This window comes from Chelonia mydas, chromosome 1, assembly GCF_015237465.2.
Source record: "Chelonia mydas isolate rCheMyd1 chromosome 1, rCheMyd1.pri.v2, whole genome shotgun sequence".
Classification (NCBI taxonomy): Eukaryota; Metazoa; Chordata; order Testudines; family Cheloniidae; genus Chelonia; species Chelonia mydas.
In genome coordinates, this window is record NC_057849.1 from 231142269 (window position 1) to 231163258 (window position 20990).

The following is a 20990-nucleotide window of genomic DNA, read 5'->3' on the forward strand; positions in this document are numbered from 1 at the left end:
TTTTAACAACCATGATATCTAACTTTGCCCAGGTCTACACAATAGGGGGCAAATCCCAGGCCTAATGAAGTCAACAGTAAAAGTCCCTTGACTTCAATAGGGTCAGAATTTCCCCCACAGTGGTTGAAATGCTGGAACCATGAGTGCTTCACCCACATGGGAGCTCCCATTTTTGCTGTCACCAGTGAAACTGAAAGCAACAGTGGGATATTTTAGGGTTAAAGAGCACAGTGTAGGGAAAGTCAGAGCGTTTAAATGACTTGCTTAAAATCACATAGCACATCAGTGGCAGAGATTAGGAGTTCTGCCACTATTCTGGAGAAGCAGTAGTCTGGCTTTTATCCCTGTGCTCAGTCCAGTAGGGCAACATACCTGATTGAAACTACAGGGAGGATGTATTAGAGTAATTTGGTGAAGATGTTGGGATTATCACATCACAATTTTGGGGGACCAGAACTAGTCCCAATCTTCATTTTATTTCTCATCCTAAATGCACATGGCATTTCATTATTCATCAAAAGCAGATGTCATGCACAAAACATTTTAGGATTTCAATTTTTAATAATAAACTCTGAATGTTTAGCAAAGAGATGACCAATGAATAGCCATTATTTCCCCTGCTATTCATGGAGAAATTAATGAACAGTGTATTTCCATCACGGCACACTGGCACTTCTTTTTCTACTGAGAAACAACTGCTTTGGTTATAAATAATAATATTAAACATTTTAAGCAATTACACTACATCTAGGTAGGGAGGCCAGATAGCAACCAGAACCAGGGATCAAGAACTCTGCTTCATTTTCTTAATAGAAATCCAATACTAATAGAAGCTTCTAATCCAAGCCCAAGAGCTTTATGCTTCTTTCTGCCAACTTTAACACTACACAATATGCTGTAGAGAGAGGAGAGGAAGTGTCAACTTGTTTAAATGGTCCATTATGAAATGTAAACCATCTGTTTAAAAAAACATAACAAAACAAGCCATTCCCAACTAGAATTTGTTAGGAAGAAAAAGGAAAAAGTTACAGGTACTGCATTGAACTAGAAGTCAGGAAACATGGGTTCTATAATCTGCTCTGCCATCTCACCTTGGGCAAATCACTTAATCTTGCTGCCTCAGTTTACCCATCTGTAAAATAGGAATGATCATACTTACATACCTTTGCAAAGCACTGTGAGAACCGTGGATAAAAACGATCCATTAAAATACTATTTATTAATGAATTATCATCATATTGTTATTAATATCTCAGCGCACCATAACATAGTACTAATCAGACAGTGAATCTACAGTGTAATCTACAGTTACAACAGCATGTCAGAGCAGCTCTTTAGTGAATTTCAAGTAGTAAATGGAAATAAGAAAATAGTATTTTTCTCACCAAAATGACTCCCTACCTTTCCTCCAAAAAAAGTGTCCTTTTGGTCTTCTGGGGTATACCATTTGAAGGGTTGGCTGAGGAATTTGACCACATAATTCTCACTGAAGCTAATGGGAGACATATAGATAAATCTCCAGGAAACCAGGCACTACTACTGGCCAGGAGAACCATAAAGGGAAACCAACTACAGAGTGTTTAACTAGACTAGTTTCACCATCCAAGCTGAATGAAACAAAGAGTAGTATTCAATAAGATATTCATACGTCTTCCTGTTTCAGTAATCTAAGGTGTTACTTGTAGCACAAACGATCTTCTCTGCAATATGTGGGCTTTAACTTTCAAGAAGTGAGTGGTGATTTGGGGTATACTTTGATTATTGGATGTCCCAACTTGAGAGTCTTTATGGAGGCCTGACTTTCAGAGAGCAGGGCACAGCACCTACTGAAAATTGGGCACTTTTCAGGTGTCTCAAACTTGGCAACCAATAATCAAGGCACCCAAAATCACTAATCCCTTTTTGAAAATGTAGGCCATGGTTTATATCTAGATAAAACTCACCCCCCCCCCCCCCCAAATCTATAAATTCCCCATTTGTGGGTAAATGCTAAATACGAAACTTGCTAATTTGTGGTTCTTACCTGTTTATCAATAGAACTAAGGGTCTCATGCAGTTTTTTGTTTCTAAATGCAAGTTACGAAAGCTAGCAAATAATAGAATTGTCATTTGGGAAGTCTATAAATCAGTCTTGTAACATTTTCATTACAATTTTTCAGCCCAGGCTTAAAGAATAAAATTTTCAAAAGCACCTGAATGACTTAGGAACTTAAATCCCATTTTCTAAAGTTACTTAGGCAAATGGGCCTTGATTTTCAAAGGCATTTTAGGTGCCTAAAAATGCAGATAGGAATGTAGTGGGATTTTCAAAAGTGCTTAAGCAGGTTAGACGCCTAACATGGAAATCAGTGGAAGTTAAGATAACCTGCTTAAGCCCTTTTGAAAATCCCATTTGGCACTGTCTGCATCTTTAGGTGCCCAAAACTAACTTTGAAAATCTGATCAGTGGGATCCTAAGTCTATGTGAAAGTCAATGGGACATAGGCTTCTAAGTGCCTAGGTCACTTTTGAAAATGGAATGTAGGTTCCTAAGTCACTTAAGCACTTTTGAAAATTTTACTCAAAATCTTGTCTGCCATCTAGCATGCCTTTACCATGACGACTGACAGAAATGGGGGAGAGAAGGGTAGAAGGGGGGAGTTGTTTTAATTGCCTGTCAAAAAACATTACTTGAGGGAACCATATTACAGTTTTCAAGGCTGCTATATTTTTCACTGCTACAACCGTTCTAAGTATAGCTAGGCCAATATATGTTATTGTTTACATTAAATTGTGAGCGAAAAGAAAAAAAAACCCTTTGGACTACTGAGCACTTCCCCTCAGCTTCTCATTCAAACTCAGTCAAACATGCCAGGGAATCAGCAAACAGAGAGCTGTCTTTTCCCACTGGCTTCTGCTCAATCTTAGACCTTGACATGCTGTTAATTTTAAGCCCTATTGCCAGGAGCAGCAGCAACATTTTTCAGTTTTTTTCATTTCCAAGGTTACAGAAATATGTGATGTCATATGAACTTCATGGATGTGAGGTACTATGTGACTATCCTCCTGTTAATTTACTAACAGTTAAAAAAAAATCAACCCTCTCTCCAAGTCAGACTGCATTAACACGGAACTAATTTAATCTGCCAGATATGTCTAATGGGGTGTTTTCTTGACCTTTTCCAGGCCTACAGTTATGGTAGCATTCATATTCAATGTGGCTTTCGGTTACACATTCTGCAATGTGAATCACTACTTCTCCCATTTGAGAACAAATGGGTGTGAAATCACTGGAAGAAGTGAATGAGCCTATGCATTGCACTGCAGCTGCTGAGTGAGGTGAAGTGTTTTGAACAGTGACTTCTCAGTAGTGGTAACAGCCTATATAGTATACCAAGATGAGGGCTGATGGCCAAAGCAAAAGGGAACTTTGCTTACAGAAACCCAATACTGGATCTATAAAGTTAGAAAAACAAAAGAATCTAAAACCGCGGGATGAAAAGTATCACCAGATAGTCCCTTTGCATTCAAAATTTAATAAACTGCTCCACTGGTGAGCAGTGCGTAATGATAAACAATTGACGAATTCATGAGTTAGTCAATGATACAGATGGATACACTGATGCGGACATAATAAAGCTAAACAGATGCACTAAAGAGAGAGAATGGTAAAACAAGCGAGTCTTAGATAACAAGATAGGAAACTGATGTCAGTAGAGTTAGATAAGCACAAATGCATAAAACCAGGTTTACAGAACTTATGCTGTAGCTAAATCTATTTGATGAAAGGAAGATTTTTGATTTATTTTGAACCTATATTTATTCTTATCTTGTTGACAGGAACAAGAGATCCTATGGAAGGCTTAAATAAAACTGCCAAAAAAATCAGGATCCTGTAGTGACCATAAAACTTTCAAAAATTAAAAAAATAGATGTTACACCGTTTTTAGTCTTAGGCTCTTGTAAAATATATTTATGTTTTGTGTTAGTCCATCAAATTGAGAGGCATATGCTATCCTTGATCTTTGTACAGAACTCCCATTGAGATGAATGCGAGTTGTGTGTGTAGAAAGAGGGTAGAATAGGCCCTTAGTTAATAAAAAGCAAGCAGCCTGCTAGAGGAAAAAACATATTTCCCTACAATAGCGTTGAAATGTATTGGGCCATTTCAAACAACTTCCCTTTTAGATTAAGAGAGGAGTATCTGTGTGTGCCGATGAGCATGTTTCCTTGTTTGTGTTTTGTTTTGTTGTACAGCATAGTCAAGAATTTCAAAAGTAAATAGTGTTTGTCAGTGCCCAACCTGACACACTGTCAAGAGATTTTCAGAAAGGGCGGAGCACATGCTATCTGAAAATCAGGCCCTTAAGTTGGGCACTCACATTCACTAGCCAGTTCTGAAATTCTTGGCCATTATATCAATGAACATATTAGTGATCTCTTGGCAAATCCGTTCTCACACTATTCTGTAAATCCTAAATTCAGCTTAGTGGGTCTGTCACCTCAAGGCAGTAGACGTGATATTTCTGATCTGGTGACTTAGTTCAGCATAAATACTGGACAACCTGTTTTAAAACTCTGCCCTCTGCCCACTTCCAGCTGGAAAATCTACAGGACTTACTGCATCCTGCCTTGTAGCTGAAACCAGGAGGAAGGAGGAATCCTTGCTGAGCGGCTGCTGCTAGGGTTCGTTGATCTGGAGGGAACACTGGAATCATCAATGGAGGAAGCTGACCTTGAACCTGCTGAACAGAAGGAGAAAAATCAAACCTGGAAAATCTTCTGGAGAACATGCCTAAGCAGTTGCTTATTTATTTTTTTTAGCCAGGTCAGACTAGAATATACTCCTGTGTTGCGAGGGGTTCCAACAGCATCAACAGTTCAGCCGTGTGTTAATTACCACATACCCCAGCACTTAATATTAATTACATAAATTAAGGCATACTTATATTTCATTTCACCTTAACAACCATGACTGCAGTTTTATAGATCTTCTCCATATGACACTAAGATATTCCACATCACAGTGCTGCCAAATCACAATCATATACATAGCACCTTTCACCCCAAATGATTCTAAACACTTTACAAATATTAGACGCGTATGTATGTGTTGGGATATATGTGTGTATATACACACACATAGACACATGTACATGCATGCACAAACACATTCTCAGAGATGGCCACAAACACAGTTGAAACACTTTGCTCACAAGTGAAATGCAGCCACGTCTGGAGTGTCAACTGCTTCATGTTGCACAGCAACACTACACAAAAGCATAGGGCAGGAAATGAAGACTCTTACATTGCAAGTGAAACTGAAGGGGACTTTAGGCAGGCAGAAAGTGGTCATCCAAATTGGAAATTGGCCATAACACAACAGCTAACACTACTACTTTTGCAAAGTTTTATGAGTGTTTTTGATTAATACAAATGGTCACGACATTGTTTTTCCATCTCACACAGAAGAGGAGCAAACTGTCTGGTAACTTAAGACATCAGCAGAATAACTGGTTTTAACAAAAAAAACTATTCTAACAAATGAAACTTTGCCTTTCAGGAGATCAATCAGTAAAGGGAAGGAAACCCTTACAAGAGAGGTCATCAAGATAGACCACAGAATCGTGGAGCAGAGGCATAAGAGATGTAGATAGGCTGTCATAGATTAACATTTGGTTCATGGTGTGATGTATGCAGCCAAAGGCGATGCATGGGGCGGGGCACGCAGGGTCATGTGCTCTCCCCCCCACATTTCCTGCTTGGCTTGTACTGAGCATGCTCACATAGACTGAGCATGCTCAGTAATATTTGCTGAAGCCGCTGCCTTCACTCTGCCCCCCTTCTCTCCTCCCCACTGTTGGCAGGTACAGGTCCTCTCCGTATGCAGCATTAAGAATGGTGGTAACTGTGTGCGTGGTTATTGCACCATTACAGTCTGGGACATCCTGTAAGACGAAGCTCATAAGATATATTGGTTAGAAATTGTTGCAGTTGGAGACTGAATGCAAGACTGAAGCTATGCTAGATGTAGTGCCAATTACTCTGTTAACTCGATTCGCTTTGACTGTTACTTTATTCTTCTTGTTGCTATTCTGATCTAGTTAGTTAAAAAGGCATATTTGGATTTTGTGAGACATAAAATATAAAATGCTATTTCTTCCTCCTTACATTCAACCAGTCTGGAGTCATCCCATTTCTGCCTTGATTTTTTTTTTTAAGACAAAGTAACTGTATTCTTTTAGAACAAAAATGAACAGCCGTGTGGAATTTTTGCATAGTACTCTTCTTCGGCAAGAAGCCATGGAACTTTTTTTTAAATGGTTTCCAAGGATGAAAGTGACTTTGCCAAGCAAAGAAGCTTCAAAACAGGACTCAAAAACACTAATAGAAAGACAGATGGTTCCACTAAGAGCTTTGCTGCCAAAAAAAAAAAAAATGTAAAAAAAAAGGCGAAAAAATTGAGTGATGTTATTGAAGCTGACTGCAAAGTTCTCTGATGACTGCAAATACTCTTGTCCCATTGCAAGTGTTAACTCTGCCTCCAGGGCTAATATAACCAAAGCACCACACACACACACAAAATTGTCATTGCCAAGCCCACAACGTAGCACAAGTCTGCACTTGATTCCAAGTGACTGCCTGATACGCTAGCAAAACATTGCACTAAAAAATCCTCCCATTTAGGAAAACGTCTACCAGGAAAATGCCCTTTTTTCTCACAACTGGCTGTCACATTTTCTTTTTCAAATTCTCTCTCCAAATTACACCCTGTAAGGGGGCCTTAGGACCCTCTGACTTTAAATGACACAAACACAGTTGTATAAAGGAGGTAAGAACTGTGAAGAGGTGAGGACGGTTTGCATGGATACAGAAATAACCCAGTCAAAACAATGTAATTTCCATTCCAAGCTGGAATATATGTAGCACCACTTTAATATCTGCAATTATTTCCACCCAAAAATAAGGGCAAACATTATTTCATTTTAATCAGATTACTTGATACAATATAAAATGCATATATTATGACTGACCCTTTCTATGTCTCATTTAACTACTGCATGTTAACTTTTATGCAACGTATGTTCATTGTTACCTACTGTTGCTAGGATACAACTTTTTAAAGTGGTAGATAATTCAGACCCTCCCTTTTCAGTTTTTACTCTTGAAGGTTTTCTTTATATTTTTTAAGCTAATGTCGTTATTCACATTTGTTTAATAGCTTGTCAGATAGTTACTTTTCTTTAAAAAAAAAACAAACCAACCCCTTCTTGATACTAGATTTAGTCTGAATGCAACTGACCCCAAATCAGGGCTAGTTTCAAACCTTGCCTTTTGTTCTACTAATGTATAAAGATAATGAAAGTAAATACACACGTTTATATGTACATAACAATTTTATACAAGTCTATACACTTGATAGTATCCCTCTCTCTCCACCATTCATAGGTGACTTCTTAGGTGTACGTTCCTCAGGGTAGGGACTATAGGTTAAATCCTGACGCACTGAAGTCAATGGCAAAGCTCCAGTTGATTTCACTGAGCCAGAATTTCATCCTGATTCTTCATATGCATTTTTTACAGCGCCTAACACAATGCAGTCCTGAGTGGGACCTCTGGATGTTGCCGCAATATAAATATCATTGTCACATGACTTCTCAATTTACCACATGGCTCTGCAATCTACCTTATAACAGTATACCACTTTTCAGGTATCCAGAACTACTATTCTATTATATAACAGATTGTACCGGCATGTGATAAACTGAAAAGCCATTTATGGATGCATCTTTTACTGACTCATCTTCACCCTGCCCACTTATTTGTTTGCCCCAAGACTCGTTCTAACATTCCAAACCATTAAGTAACTGCAACTAGACACCAATAAAAAAACCTCAGCAACCTTCCAGAGAAAGGGTTCTTTCCTCTGCCTTCCTCCCCGCACCTCCTCCCAATGTAGAATTGCTCCATCAAAACAAACCTGATACATGTAATGTCACACAACTAGAAATGGGTATTTTAAAACTTTTGGAAAGAAGATTCTTAGCTTTTCAATATGAGTCATGGTACTTGCTTTCTACCCTGGAAAGTCCCGAGTTATTGGATATTGAAGTCATGCCATTATAATGCAGAGAAAAGCTATTTTTTTTGCCATTTTTAGAGGTGCTTAATGTATATGAGTTTTATTTCTTCTCTCCTTCTGAGCCATGTCCCATTAGACTGATGATAAAGAAAGACCCTATGATACAACGAATAGTCCCAATACAATTTTTAAACACTCTAAAACATACCTAAAATACCCTTATTGTAATATATCTGGAATATATAGAGTATTTGTTGGTGTATGTATGGTATGAAGGTTTTCTTAGCGCTCATTTAGCATGAACTACTTAATTTACCCTTAGATTCAGTGCTTGTGTATTATAACACAGTTATTAGAGTGAAGAGAATATCGGTCATTTTAAGATCAGGTATGCTGTTCAGAATATCTGAAGCAGCCCCTTCTCCGCCCCCTGACCTCTAAACAGCCTTCTTTTCAAGGTTTGTTTCATTAGGAAAAAGTTTGTATTTTTATGCAGTGTTTCAGTATTTGCAATTCCTATCACAGAAGGGACACACAATGAGAAAAAAAAGTCAAAATAAATAAATTATATAACCTAAGAGGGAAAAACCACCTCATGTAATATAACTTATTATTTATTTTCAAAGTCCCCCTACATCCCAAAATAAAATAGAGTAAAATACAACAAATAATTATTTTTCTTTGTCCCTGTACCCGTCTTCCCTCAATGGAACTTAATGTGGTTATCAACAGATATGAAATACTTGGAATCTTATTGAGCAGAGGATGAGAAACTATGGAAATACTGAACTATAATATAAACAAGTCACAATACAAGAACATAGATATTTTCATTCATGCACATCAGACTGGTAATTTTGGAAGGAAGGTCCATGTTATGTTGAAAGGAGAACACATGCTGCTCAAAAGTTTGGATTATTAGAAGTAGCCCCTGAGGAGATGGATTGTAGACAGAGTGTAGAAGAGGCAGGAAGGGTTATCACATGGTTATACAATTTATGACACAGACACTACACCACCATCTATGTATTATTATTAGTTGTATTAAAATTGCTCCTAGTGCCCAAGATCAGGACCCAATTGTATTAGGAACTGTAAATACACAAGGTAAGAGAGAGTTCCTGCCCTGAAGAGTTTATAATTTAAATACACAAGATACATTAGGAGTGGGTGAAAGAAAATATTATTATTCCTACTTTACAGGTGAGGAACTGAGGCACAAAGAGACTTAGGGCCAGATTTTTAAAGGTATTTACATACCTAATGGAATTTTCAAAATCCTACTATGTTCCTATATGCACCTTTAAGCACCTAAATACCTTTAAAAATCTGGGCCTTAGTGATTTGCCCAAGTTTGCACCAGAAGTCTGTTGCAGAGCTGGGAACTGAATCCAGATCTCAAGGTTTAGTCCAGTATCTTAATCACAAAACCATATACTTCCTGTCTCACACATATATAAGATATAAATTCATCTATAGATGTGTATGTGAACACACTGGGCACAATTAAAACTCAGTATTTATTCTTTTCTATAGTAATTGTGATACTTTGATCTCTCCTACCTAAATTGAGGAAAATACCTTGATTATTGCAGTTACCTGGAGCAATAAATAGTTACTAGCTACTGTTGTGCCTTATGGACATTTAGATTGCAAGCTCTTCAAGGCAGGGATCATGTCTCTTTTTTATGTTCTATGAAATGCCTTGCACTCTTTGGGTCACTATATAAATAATTACACACAAAAGCTACATTAAAAAAACATTAAGGTAGAAAATTTAAGCACTCAGAAGTTAGGAAATACCAGAATTAAGGTTGCCTGTGCAACCTTAATTTGGCCCCCTTGTGGATATGCATCATGACACAGTCTTTAATTACATGACCACATGCTATTTTTTCCCGCAGGACACTTGCTTCATTTAGCCAGCTCATATTTCTCAAGTAATATATGACCATCTTTCTTTTCTACAAATCTAGATATACATATGTAGCATCTGGTATTATTATTATTTTTGTCATTCTTATATACTTACACTAATTTTATTCTCACAATTGTCCGTTAAATCTTTACTGACATAGACTTTTCATATTTCCAGGGTTTATATTTTATTACATTTCTGGCACTTATATACTTTATATTTTGGGTTTGATTGCTAGTCCAACTCTCATTAAGTAGTACCTTACTTGGCAAATGGTCCCAATGATTTCATTAGTATTACCTGTGGAGATAGTATTACTCAATATGAGGAAGGATGGGAGATTTGGGTCTTGAAGCAGGACTTCACCCTTTACAGACAGATAAGACTCGGAACAGTAGTTCATTACTTTAGTCTCTCACAAGCTGTTACTCAGTGAAATACCATTCTAGAGGTCTATCTATACACATCTTTCTTTAAATTATTTCTTATTTTATTACGTCCTTTTTTATATAGAAGTGTGGCTAACTTGCTTTTTTCACGTGAGGTAGCCAACAAACTGTCTCAATGAAATTCAAATATTACTTTCTCAGAGTACTGGATACACTTGGATTGCCCTTTAACTTTAGATTGTGTACAGAAACATTTCAAGAGTTAAACGTATTTCTAACTTGATATGAAAACTGAACATTATCATGAAGATGACATAAATATGCAGGTTTGTTTTCAGAAGCTAAGTATTTAATTGTATTAGGACACAGTGCTCTCAAACCACTTACTGCAGGTGAACTATTTACTACTGGGAATAGTTCCATTGGCTTATGGGAGTATTCATGGTGGAAAGCACTCCGCCTGGCATTTGAATGACTGGTCCTTTAAACAGGAAATATATTGGCCATTCCCCCCTCCCCAACCATATCTATCTTAAGCAGAAATAAAAATGCATTTCTTCTTACAACTACAATCTATAATCTTCCATTACGGTTTGGCAATATCTCTAAAGTAAGAGAGTGAAATGTAGTTCTCCTGACCTGACCCTACATCATTGTCCCCCGCCCTCAAAACCACACTTGGAAGAGAATCTCCATTTATGAAAAGGGGACTCTGCTACCTCTGCAGCATCACCCTCACCCTCTTATGGATCCCAAGGAGGCCTCTTCATGGGGTCTGGGTTCTGTGCAGGTGTGGAGAATACAAACTATGGAGAAGAGACAGAGGCTGTGGGGACATGTACCTTGCTGGGATGGGCAACACATGGATTTCGTGCCCCCCCGCACAGATCTCTTGAGTTCTGCAAACTTTGTGAATGAGCATCCCCTGCCTTTGCCACACATAGAGGCAAATTCCCCAGCCCCTAGGCAGGACGATGTGGTGGATTTCTGTGAGAGGATCTTGTGGCGAGACATCTTCTTCCAGATCTACCTAGAATTCTTCTGCAGGGAATGATGTGGGCCATAAGTAGTATTCTTTCCCTTGTGGCATTAGAGACTTAGTTAAATACATGCCAGCACTTATTAAAATTCACCCTCCCCAAATATCACTAGAGTCATTCAATACTATAACCTCACTGTTCACAATTGCTTCCTAGTAATGCTACCGTTCATAGGAAAATATGTTCTTATGTTGCCAGCCTATGAAGACGAATAAATAAGGCCATTTAGGGAGAAAAAAAAGAGACACCTCTGTAACTCCTTGAGAATACGAGGGCTTTTTGGAGAGATAATGTGGAAAAATTATTAGCTTGCTGAAAAATGGGAACTATCCCCAACAGGCAATAGTTTGAATGTGTGCGCCCTGGCACATAGAAAACATGGCAAACAGAAAGGCAGTGCAAAAGGGTAATGTCTCAAAGATTTACATAAATGCTGACCAGTTAAAAAAAGTGAACTGGATCAACGCCAGAAGCCCTAGAGCTCTGCACAGTCCTGAGGGAGATCCTTGTTTCGTTCCTCGTGTCCATTTCAGCATAGATTTTGAGCACTATAAAAGTGAGCACACGCTCAGCTCCTTAACTGAGAGGTGGGGCAGAGGACGTGCCTTGCATTGCCAAATGGCAGCCCCTCTAGCCAGCTACGTAGCAGTGAATATGCTCCAAAAGGAGTCGCTGATCCATTACCCATTTTGAAGGATAAGATGGAGTGGTATAAGCAGGTGGGGTGAGGCTGGGAAGAATGGAATATGACAGGGACACACAGGACCACCACGAACAGTTCATTCTTTCCTCGAAGGATGCAAGATGAAAGGAAATTTAGCATACAAGGAACTTTTTTTGTCTAGTTCCAAAGGAACAACTGAGGAAGGAGTGAATTTATTTACGTTCGTTTATATCAGTGGTTCTCAGCCACAGGTCCGGGGCCCCCTGCGGGTCCGCAAGCAGATTTCAGGGCGTCCGTCAAGCAGGGCCAGCATCAGACTCACTGGGACCCAGGGCAGAAAGCCGAAACCCCACTGCATGGGGCTGAAGCCTGAGGCCCTGAGCCCCGCCACCTACGGCTGAAGCTGAAGCCTGAGCCGCTTAGCTTCATGGGGCTTCCTGTGGCGTGGGGCCCCAAGCAACTGCCCTACCCCTGTTTGCTACCCCCTAATGCTGACCCTGACTTTTATATGCAGAAAACAGTTGTTGAGACACAGGTGGGCTGTGGAGTTTTTATAGCATGTTGGGGAGTCCTCAGAAAGAAAAAGGTTGAGAACCCCTGGTTTATAGAACATAAAAAAAAGCGTGGAGCCTCTTCTCTCACATTTGATGTGGTAAATGGAAAATATACAGAAGCAGGGAAAACAGTAACACAACTTTATCTCACTTGGGATGATCTATGGCAAGCCATTCAGATAACATGAATTATCTACAGAGACAATTCTACCACAGGAGCATCTTAGCACTTCCCCACCCAGGAAAAAAATGTCCCAAAGCAAAGAAAAATAAATTGGCCTATATTCCAATATGCATCTATTTTGAATCAATGGTTTAATCTGTCACCTAAGGCGTTCATGCAGGATTAGTTGCTGCAGATTGTCTGGGTCCCATCCCAGTGGATGAGATTCCCAATGAGGAATAGAACTTTCAAGAAGGCTTCTATAGTCAGATGATAGCCTGGTAGCTATGGCAGAGGACTAAAGTGCACCTTCAAAAGAGCCCTTGCTAGTTAAAGGACACACAGCTCAGGAGTAAGGCTCTTTCTTTCATGTAGGGGAAAGGGATCCATCATTTGGTTGACTGAGCCGTTTGCTGAATGGGGGATTGGGCGGGGACAAGATAGGCTCTTTGCAACACGATGTCCAGTGTTTGGTCCAAAATGACTCATTTCATTGAGCTTAAAATTCATACGAATACTGCTTTTCCCAAGCTATAGTTTAATGTTTCCAAGTGGTAGCATGCGCCAGAGCCCCCTATAGCTGTGCTTATGTTACAATATCTGTCTTAGAAGTACAACTGAGGGTCATCACTTGTTGTAGGGTGGCCACAGACTTGTGAATGTCAAAGCTATTATTCCATTATTTAACACTGTGTATCCCTCTGTCAAGGTTCCTCCCCCACTCTGAACTCTAGAGTACAGATGTGGGGACCTGCATGAAAACCTCCTAAGCTTACTTTCACCAGCTTAGGTTAAAACTTCTCCAAGGTACAAATTAATTTTATCCTTTGTCCCTGGATCTCCACTGCCACCACCAAACTCTAACTGGGTTTACTGGGAAACGTAGTTTGGACACGTCTTTCCCCCCAAAATCCTCCCAACCCTTGCACCCCACTTCCTGGGGAAGGTTTGGTAAAAATCCTCACCAATTTGCATAGGTGACCACAGACCCAAACCCTTGGATCTGAGAACAATGAAAAAGCATTCAGTTTTCTTACAAGAAGACTTTTAATAGAAGTAAAGAAATCACCTCTGTAAAATCAGGATGGTAGATACCTTACAGGGTAATTAGATTCAAAACATAGAGAATCCCTCTAGGCAAAACCTTAAGTTACAAAAAAGACACACAGACAGGAATAGTCATTCTATTCAGCCCAGTTCTTTTCTCAGCCATTTAAAGAAATCATAATCTAACACATACCTAGCTAGATTACTTACTAAAGTTCTAAGACTCCATTCCTGGTCTATCCCCGGCAAAAGCAGCATACAGATAGACACAGACCCTTTGTTTCTCCTCCTCCCACCAGCTTTTGAAAGTATCTTGTCTCCTCATTGGTCATTTTGGTCAGGTGCCAGAGAGGTTACCTTTAACCCTTTACAGGTGAGACGATTTTTCCTCTGGCCAGGAGGGATTTTAAAGGGGTTTACCCTTCCCTTTATATTTAGGACACCCTCTCTTTATGTACACAATGATAACAGCAACTTGCTCCCAAATGTAGTCGTAATACAACAAGAGTTAAAGTGTAATGTCACTCCCTCAGAATTGGAAACTATATGATCTTTCATGAATAACTGATGATGTCTCACAGCACAGGATGGAGCTTTACACAGTTTCCAGATGCTTGTTTAATGTTCTGCTCGATAAGCTCTGGACCTATGTTGAGCGCTCTAGCAGTAAGCCACTCAATGAACCATTTGTCAGTGAAAAGAAAACAGGTGTGAGATTTCCTGATGTGTTAGAAAGGACATCATGTAGGATAATTCTTAAGCTGCAAATGTGGACTATTTTCTGTGATTGGCTGATCTATTAAATACTGTTTCAATTATTACAATGATAAAGAAGGGTGGGGGGGGGTGTTGTAAATGCCTTACAGAATCATTGGCAACATAAAGTAAATTTTCCTCTCTCTTGTTCGTACTAGTCTCTTAGAAGTTGTATATGTATTCTTTTTTCCCCATTTTTGTCACTTTGCATCTACAAACACTGAAAGCCCCCTGTGTTTTAAATAAAGCTGAAACCAACACGGCCTCTTTGATTTTAAAATAACGTCTTCAGCCTATATAACACTTACATATTACCAGATCATATCTATTTGCACAAAAATGTTATGGTTTGATGTCAGAATAGCTCTGGGAACAGGGTTTGTTAACGCAACTGCTGCCACAGAAGCAGCGGGAGAAGCATATATGATTGCTTTTGTGGAATCTGTGATAAATGCTAAATAGTTTTTTTTTAATTTCTCAGTGATAGAACGATAGGTATAAAAACAGAGCTATTTAGACTTTCTGGGATTTTTCTTATCACAATATAACCACTTTAATATGTTCAGGGTTAGAGCCTGACATCCTTCACATTCCTTTATGGGTACATGCAAATCAAGTATGGGATCAATCATGGCTCGCCCAGCACTGTGGAGGCCAACAGGAGCTCCTGAAAGTATTGTGCAGTGTGTTATTGGCATGTGGCTGACAAGCTTTGCTAGATACTCCTGGGGGAATTCTGTGCCAAAAAATTGAAAATTCTGTGCACATTTCAGAATTCTGCATATTTTATTTGTCAAAATAACGCAATATAATCACACCAGTTTCTACTATTTTGGTAATTTATTTCAAAATACCTGTTAGCAAGCATGTCTGTAACAATACAGACAACAAAAATGTTTCCCCGAGGAGCAGAGAGTTAAAGAAACCCTTACAACAACCCAGTTCCTGTTTCTCTGTTATGCCCCCACACCCTCTATACCCACAAAGCCCAGCCATGGGATACCCCCCTGGCTCAGACACCCACAGCCCCTACCCTCAGAGCCCAGCTGCAGGGCACTGCCCCAGCCCAGACACCCACACCGCATACTCCCAGAGCCCAGCCGTGGAGTGCCACCTGTCCAGACAACGGACGCCCCTACCCTAGAACTCAACCATGGGGTGCTCCCCAGCCCAGACACCTGCAACCCCTACTCTCAGAACCCAGCTGTGGGGCACCCTTCAGCCCTGACACCCACCCCACCAGAGCCCAGCCACGGGGCAATCCCCAGCCCAGACACCTGCACCCCTTACCCCCAGAGCCCAGATGCAGGGTGCTCCCCAGCCCAGACACCTGAAGCCTCCAGGTCCCAGGTATCCAGAAAGAGAAACAGCCACAGCTGCCCAGAACCCTCCAGCTCCCCTCCCCACCCTCCCCCCAGCAGTGTCCTGTATTGCCAACTGGAAAGTTGGGCTCTGCTGGGTCCAGTGGCCCCTAGTGGCAGCCAGCAGCTCTGCAGCAACAATTCTGCAGGGAGGGATGAAATTCTGCACAGAACATTAATTCTCCACAAATTCTGCATTGCGCAGTGGAGCAGAATTCTACTAGGAGTAGCTAGCCAAGAGAGGTGACTCGGCCCTGCTTTCTCTTCAGCCTTTTTGAAGTGGGTTTGGATTCAGGTTAGCACAAGGACTGCAGCTGTGACTGGTGCTTATGAAAAGGATGCAAAAAAGGGACAGCTCGTTCCTTGTGGATGCATACAAGGGCTGGCTATAAACATGACCTAGATGACATTTTCACTTTGTCAGTGTATGCTCAGTAATATATTGAGTCCGTACTAATTAAGGGCTCAGCCCCATAAAAATGTATGCATATGCAATTTTCAGCACATAAAACAGATCTATTAACTTCAGTGAGTCTACTCGTGGACTTAAAGCTAAGCATGTGCTTAGGTATTTGCAGGATTGGGGAATAAAACTGTATTTAGTGTCATAGAATTCTACTGCTTTCCTTAATATATTTACAGTGATCAACTAATCAAAAATCCTAGCATTTTACATGAGAGAGAAAGCTGTAGAAAGGGTCACTATCATTAACCAGGACAAAGAAGAGTGGTGGAAAAAACACAAAATATATATTTTGGTTATTTCTGTGAAGTCAGACAAGACTTCTACATTAAAAGTAAAAGATTATGGTTTTTTCCCCAATGCTATTTTTTCCACATTTACATATTAAGCTGAATTTATTAAACCACTCAGTAAATAATAATTTTGATGTAGTTATTGCCTAAAATGCACCTGGTCAGCTGTTAGAAATATGTCTGTCTTCTCCCTGCGCGCCCTCGGCCCCCCCTCCCCCCCCGCAAACAGGAGGAGCTGTGCCAATCAGGAAGACACTGGATTTTAGAATTTCTATAGAGGAAGAAGAGTGCCAGGGTCTCAGGGGTTGATGCAGTGGTAAAATCCAGAGTTGAATCCAAAATTCACGAACATACCAATGTCTGTGGTTAGATCATGAGACAATTATCTGCCTTGAGTACTCAGCAGCGTGCTGTTGAGATATTCATGAGGCAGCTCAGGAGGAAGACTGTAGCTCAGACAGTTATAGTCTCCCTTCTGGTTCACCCACTGCTCTCAGAAAGGAGAAAATTGGAATGCAAATGGGAATTAAATGCAAAGCAGTGCATGGGAGCTGAGGGGGTGGAACCAAGGTTCTGTCCATTCCCCACATAATTCTGCCGCCTCCTGCTCACCTGGGTTGCTGGTAGGAGCAGCAGAAATTTTTTCCACTTCAGTGCTGCTACCTAATTTACACCTCTATGCCCCTTTCTCCCCTTTATGCCTCCATCTCGCAGTTGTATTCAGGCCACAGTTTGGCCTTGTAGTTGAAATCCCAACCCTTCTTAACATGTATCACAGCTGACATGCTGATCATCATTTTCAAGTGAAAAGATTCTATAAGTAATTCTGATAGATATAATTTTAATTTAATCACATAATTTGAAATATTTTTTCCCATAGCACTTGATATTAAAAAACCTGTCTACAAAGTCTGGTTCACAGAAGCAGACCATTAAAACTTTGTCTTACAAACTATTATTTCTTTTTTGTATGCCAATACCTTTAACATAATTTCAAATATTGTTATTTTAGTGGAGGACTCATTCTTTCTGCATTTTTGAACAGTAATATTGAAATTTGATCTTTCAAATAAAATTCTAAGATTTCAAAATGTGTTTTTCTTTCCACGTCTCTTTGACAAGTGGGGTATCGTTAAGATAGGAATGTTTGTTTTAATTAATGAGTAGGCAGTGGGCAAGAATTAGAGGTTATTTAATATCATGTAGTGGGCAGCAATTCAAAACCTGTACAGTATCTGAATGCTGTAATGGCATAAACAAACATAAATGTCTAATCAAACTCACTCACTTGAAATTAAAATCTATCTATCCAGAGACAATATTTTGGTTAAGGACACAGAATAAAAGTTTATCTTACACTAAAAGTCTGTATTGTTTCTTGGTGTCTTTAAATGGAAAGTTTATGGGGAATAGTTGATAAAATGGTGTACAGCCAATCTAACATAGCTGTAAATAAACATTCTTTATGGGCTAATGAGAACTGGGTCTGCTAAGAAAATCTTAAATCTACTGATTAAACCCTGCTCTGAATGCTCCCCACTCCTTTATTATTAAATCATATACATGTTCCAATGTATGGTTAGTTTGCAATGACATCAGTTTCAGAGCTTTAGTTGTTACAACTGCTTAATGTACTGCTTTCTGAAGATGAATTTGTTATTATTTTACACTGAGTTTTAGTGCTTCTGCAAGATCTTAAAAACCTTGCCCTTATATATGATGGACAAATGACCAAATCTTAGTGGAAATCTCTGTGGAAAACACATTTCTAGTGCTGGATAGCCTCTAATTACCGCCCGGGAAATGCACAGAAAAACCTCTTTTCAATCTTTCAGCTGTTGAGGCTTGAGTCTGACTGTCCCCTCTGCCAGTGGGACTGTTCCTTAACAGAGTTTAGTTTCACCATTGACAATTCAATTTTAAAAGTAAAATAGAATCAAGTTGCAGAAGAAAGACTTAAAATATATGTCAACTCTTCTACTCATGCCCTCATGCTGATGTTTTCTCTGATATCATAAATCCTTTCACATGACGGTGCTTGTGAGAAGTTATATTTGGTGCCACATTTTTAAATGGCCTCTCTCTACTCAGCCGCTAATTTTGTGCCTGCAATTTCTGATAGCACATAAATTGGAGGCACAATTAATAGCAGATGCAAGTGATAGGGTTTAGATATCTAACTACCTGACTTCTGAGCTCAGTTAGGTAGTTAGCCGCCCAAATCCTATAATCTGTAGCTGCATTTAATTGCAGGCACAAAATTAGCAACTGTCCTTAAACATTTTTCCCATTATTTTTGACCACCTCCTCCTCCTCTTTTAATATTGGCAGCATGAGGACAAACGACAGTAGAACAAAAGCACAAAGCAAAAGACTAAAAGTGTTTGTTTCCTTGGCACTTCTAAGTCTGGCCAGCACATTGGAGAAGGAAATTATCTACCTAACAAGAGGGCCTATCATCATAAATCAATTTTTAATTTTACTGGTGGATTACGGCAATCAAATAAACATTTGCTGCCTGCCTGCCTCCCTCACATACTTCTCTCTGAATTGGCTCAGTCCAGGATCTAGTTAAGTGTGGGAGTACATCCCACCTTACTCCCAGACAATATCTGATTGGTATGCAGTGGGGGAAAAACACAAGTGCATACACAAAATAATATAAAATATGCTTATAATATATATGATACAGGATCACACAAGAGGGAAAAGACATAATGAAAATGAATAATCTTTGGGTGTTTTCTTCCTGAACTGAAGTAGTTCTTGAATGTACAATAATTTTTCCAGTTTGCCTGCCTTTAAATACACACATGCTCTACTTTTAGTTCAATTTCTAAGCCACTATAGGTATTAGAGAACAATTTACATGTGATTTGCATTTTTTTTTTTTTTTGTGCCTGTGGTTTTGGTAAGTCTTTCCAAACCTAATGACTGTTCCTTTGGCCAGCAACATAAATGCTGTAATCACACAATTATTGTGCAGGGAACAGTTTAATTCAGCATTTTGTTCTCAACCACAGAACAATTACTCAACAATTTTGGTTAACCATACTAGCTCGCTGCCTGGAGAGGAAGCAGAATATTCACAAGATCTAATGTCTTACATAAAGTCAGCCACTAGATTCTTATCTGTTACAACTTTCCAGCATCACTAAGCTGTTTGGGGTACTTCCACGTACTCCCAGATAATGAAAATGTATTATTAGCAGCTTACTTTATTGGTTTATTCACTTGTATCTGTTGAATGCTTTTAATTATGCATTTGCATACTAAGGAGAAAGGTGGTTGTGTTGTGTATCTGAAAGAGGTGGGTATTTGAGCACTGTAAAAACTCTCCTGAAAATATTAAATAATGTTATACATATATTCTAAGCATAAACCAAGGACATTCAGAATTTATACTTAAGCATGGGTCTTAAGCAGCTCTGTTTCTCTTAGGTAACAAAAGGGGCTCTCTAAACAGCTGACTTTATCCATATTACTGAATATACTGAAATATCTTTGGACATAAGAAACATCTTTGGACTTAAGACAAACCTTTAGCCTAAAATCAGAAGGTTCTCAGGGACAGGTGTCTGGTGTAACTGACACTGTTAGGCTCTGGTGTTTATGGTCACTTATGCAAATGAGTGATTTCACTCATGTAAGGAACCGCAGTGATGTCTGTAGGACTTCCGATGTGTGGGAGTGTTTACAAGATTGGGCTTAATTTTTTGGGGTAATGTAGGCAATAATATTTTTTGGTTTTCATTTTCATCCTATTGACATTAACGGCAGTACTATAATTTCACTTCAATTGCAACAGGACTAGGCCCATTATTTGTTTGTTTTTACTAAATTTTAGGACCCTTAGGGATCTCCTGCTCCAAATTTAAGTTTTAAAAGTATTTTACATTAATGAAATTGCATTTTTGTCCAGTGAAAACAATGTATTTATAGTGAAATATTCCTGTACAGAACTGTGAATGCAAACACCACTACTTTGGCAATAACGGTGAACTAGAAAGTGAAATTGATTATAAACAGTAAGTGAAGCTGCCTCAGTTTAGTTTCATCATCCGAGGAAACACAAGAAGAAAACAAACAGTAAAAATAGTGAAAAAATAAATCATTAAAAATAATAATTCCATTTGCAAACCTGGGTCACTTTTTAAGTAATGTTCGACTTAGAAGAGAGACTTCTAAGTAATGGTTCTCTATTACTTCACAGATCTGCTCCCTGTATTGAGAGTCAGATCAACTGATTTAGTGACAAAGATTTACTGTTTTCACTCCTA

General features: G+C 39.2%; 1 protein-coding gene across 17 annotated transcripts in view; it reads right to left on the bottom strand.

Annotated features, from left to right (window-relative positions):
• Nucleotides 1-20990, bottom strand: part of SOX5 (SRY-box transcription factor 5) — a 402743-nt gene that overhangs the window by 113038 nt on the left and 268715 nt on the right. For 9 of the 17 annotated variants that reach the window (XM_043538849.1, XM_037915826.2, XM_037915851.2 and 6 more), the window contains exon 7: nt 4601-4724. In XM_043538849.1, the coding sequence (XP_043394784.1) occupies nt 4601-4724 (124 nt within the window). The remainder of the gene's footprint in view (nt 1-4600; nt 4725-20990) is intronic. The other 8 variants (XM_037915855.2, XM_037915863.2, XM_037915831.2 and 5 more) reach the window with 1 other exon arrangement.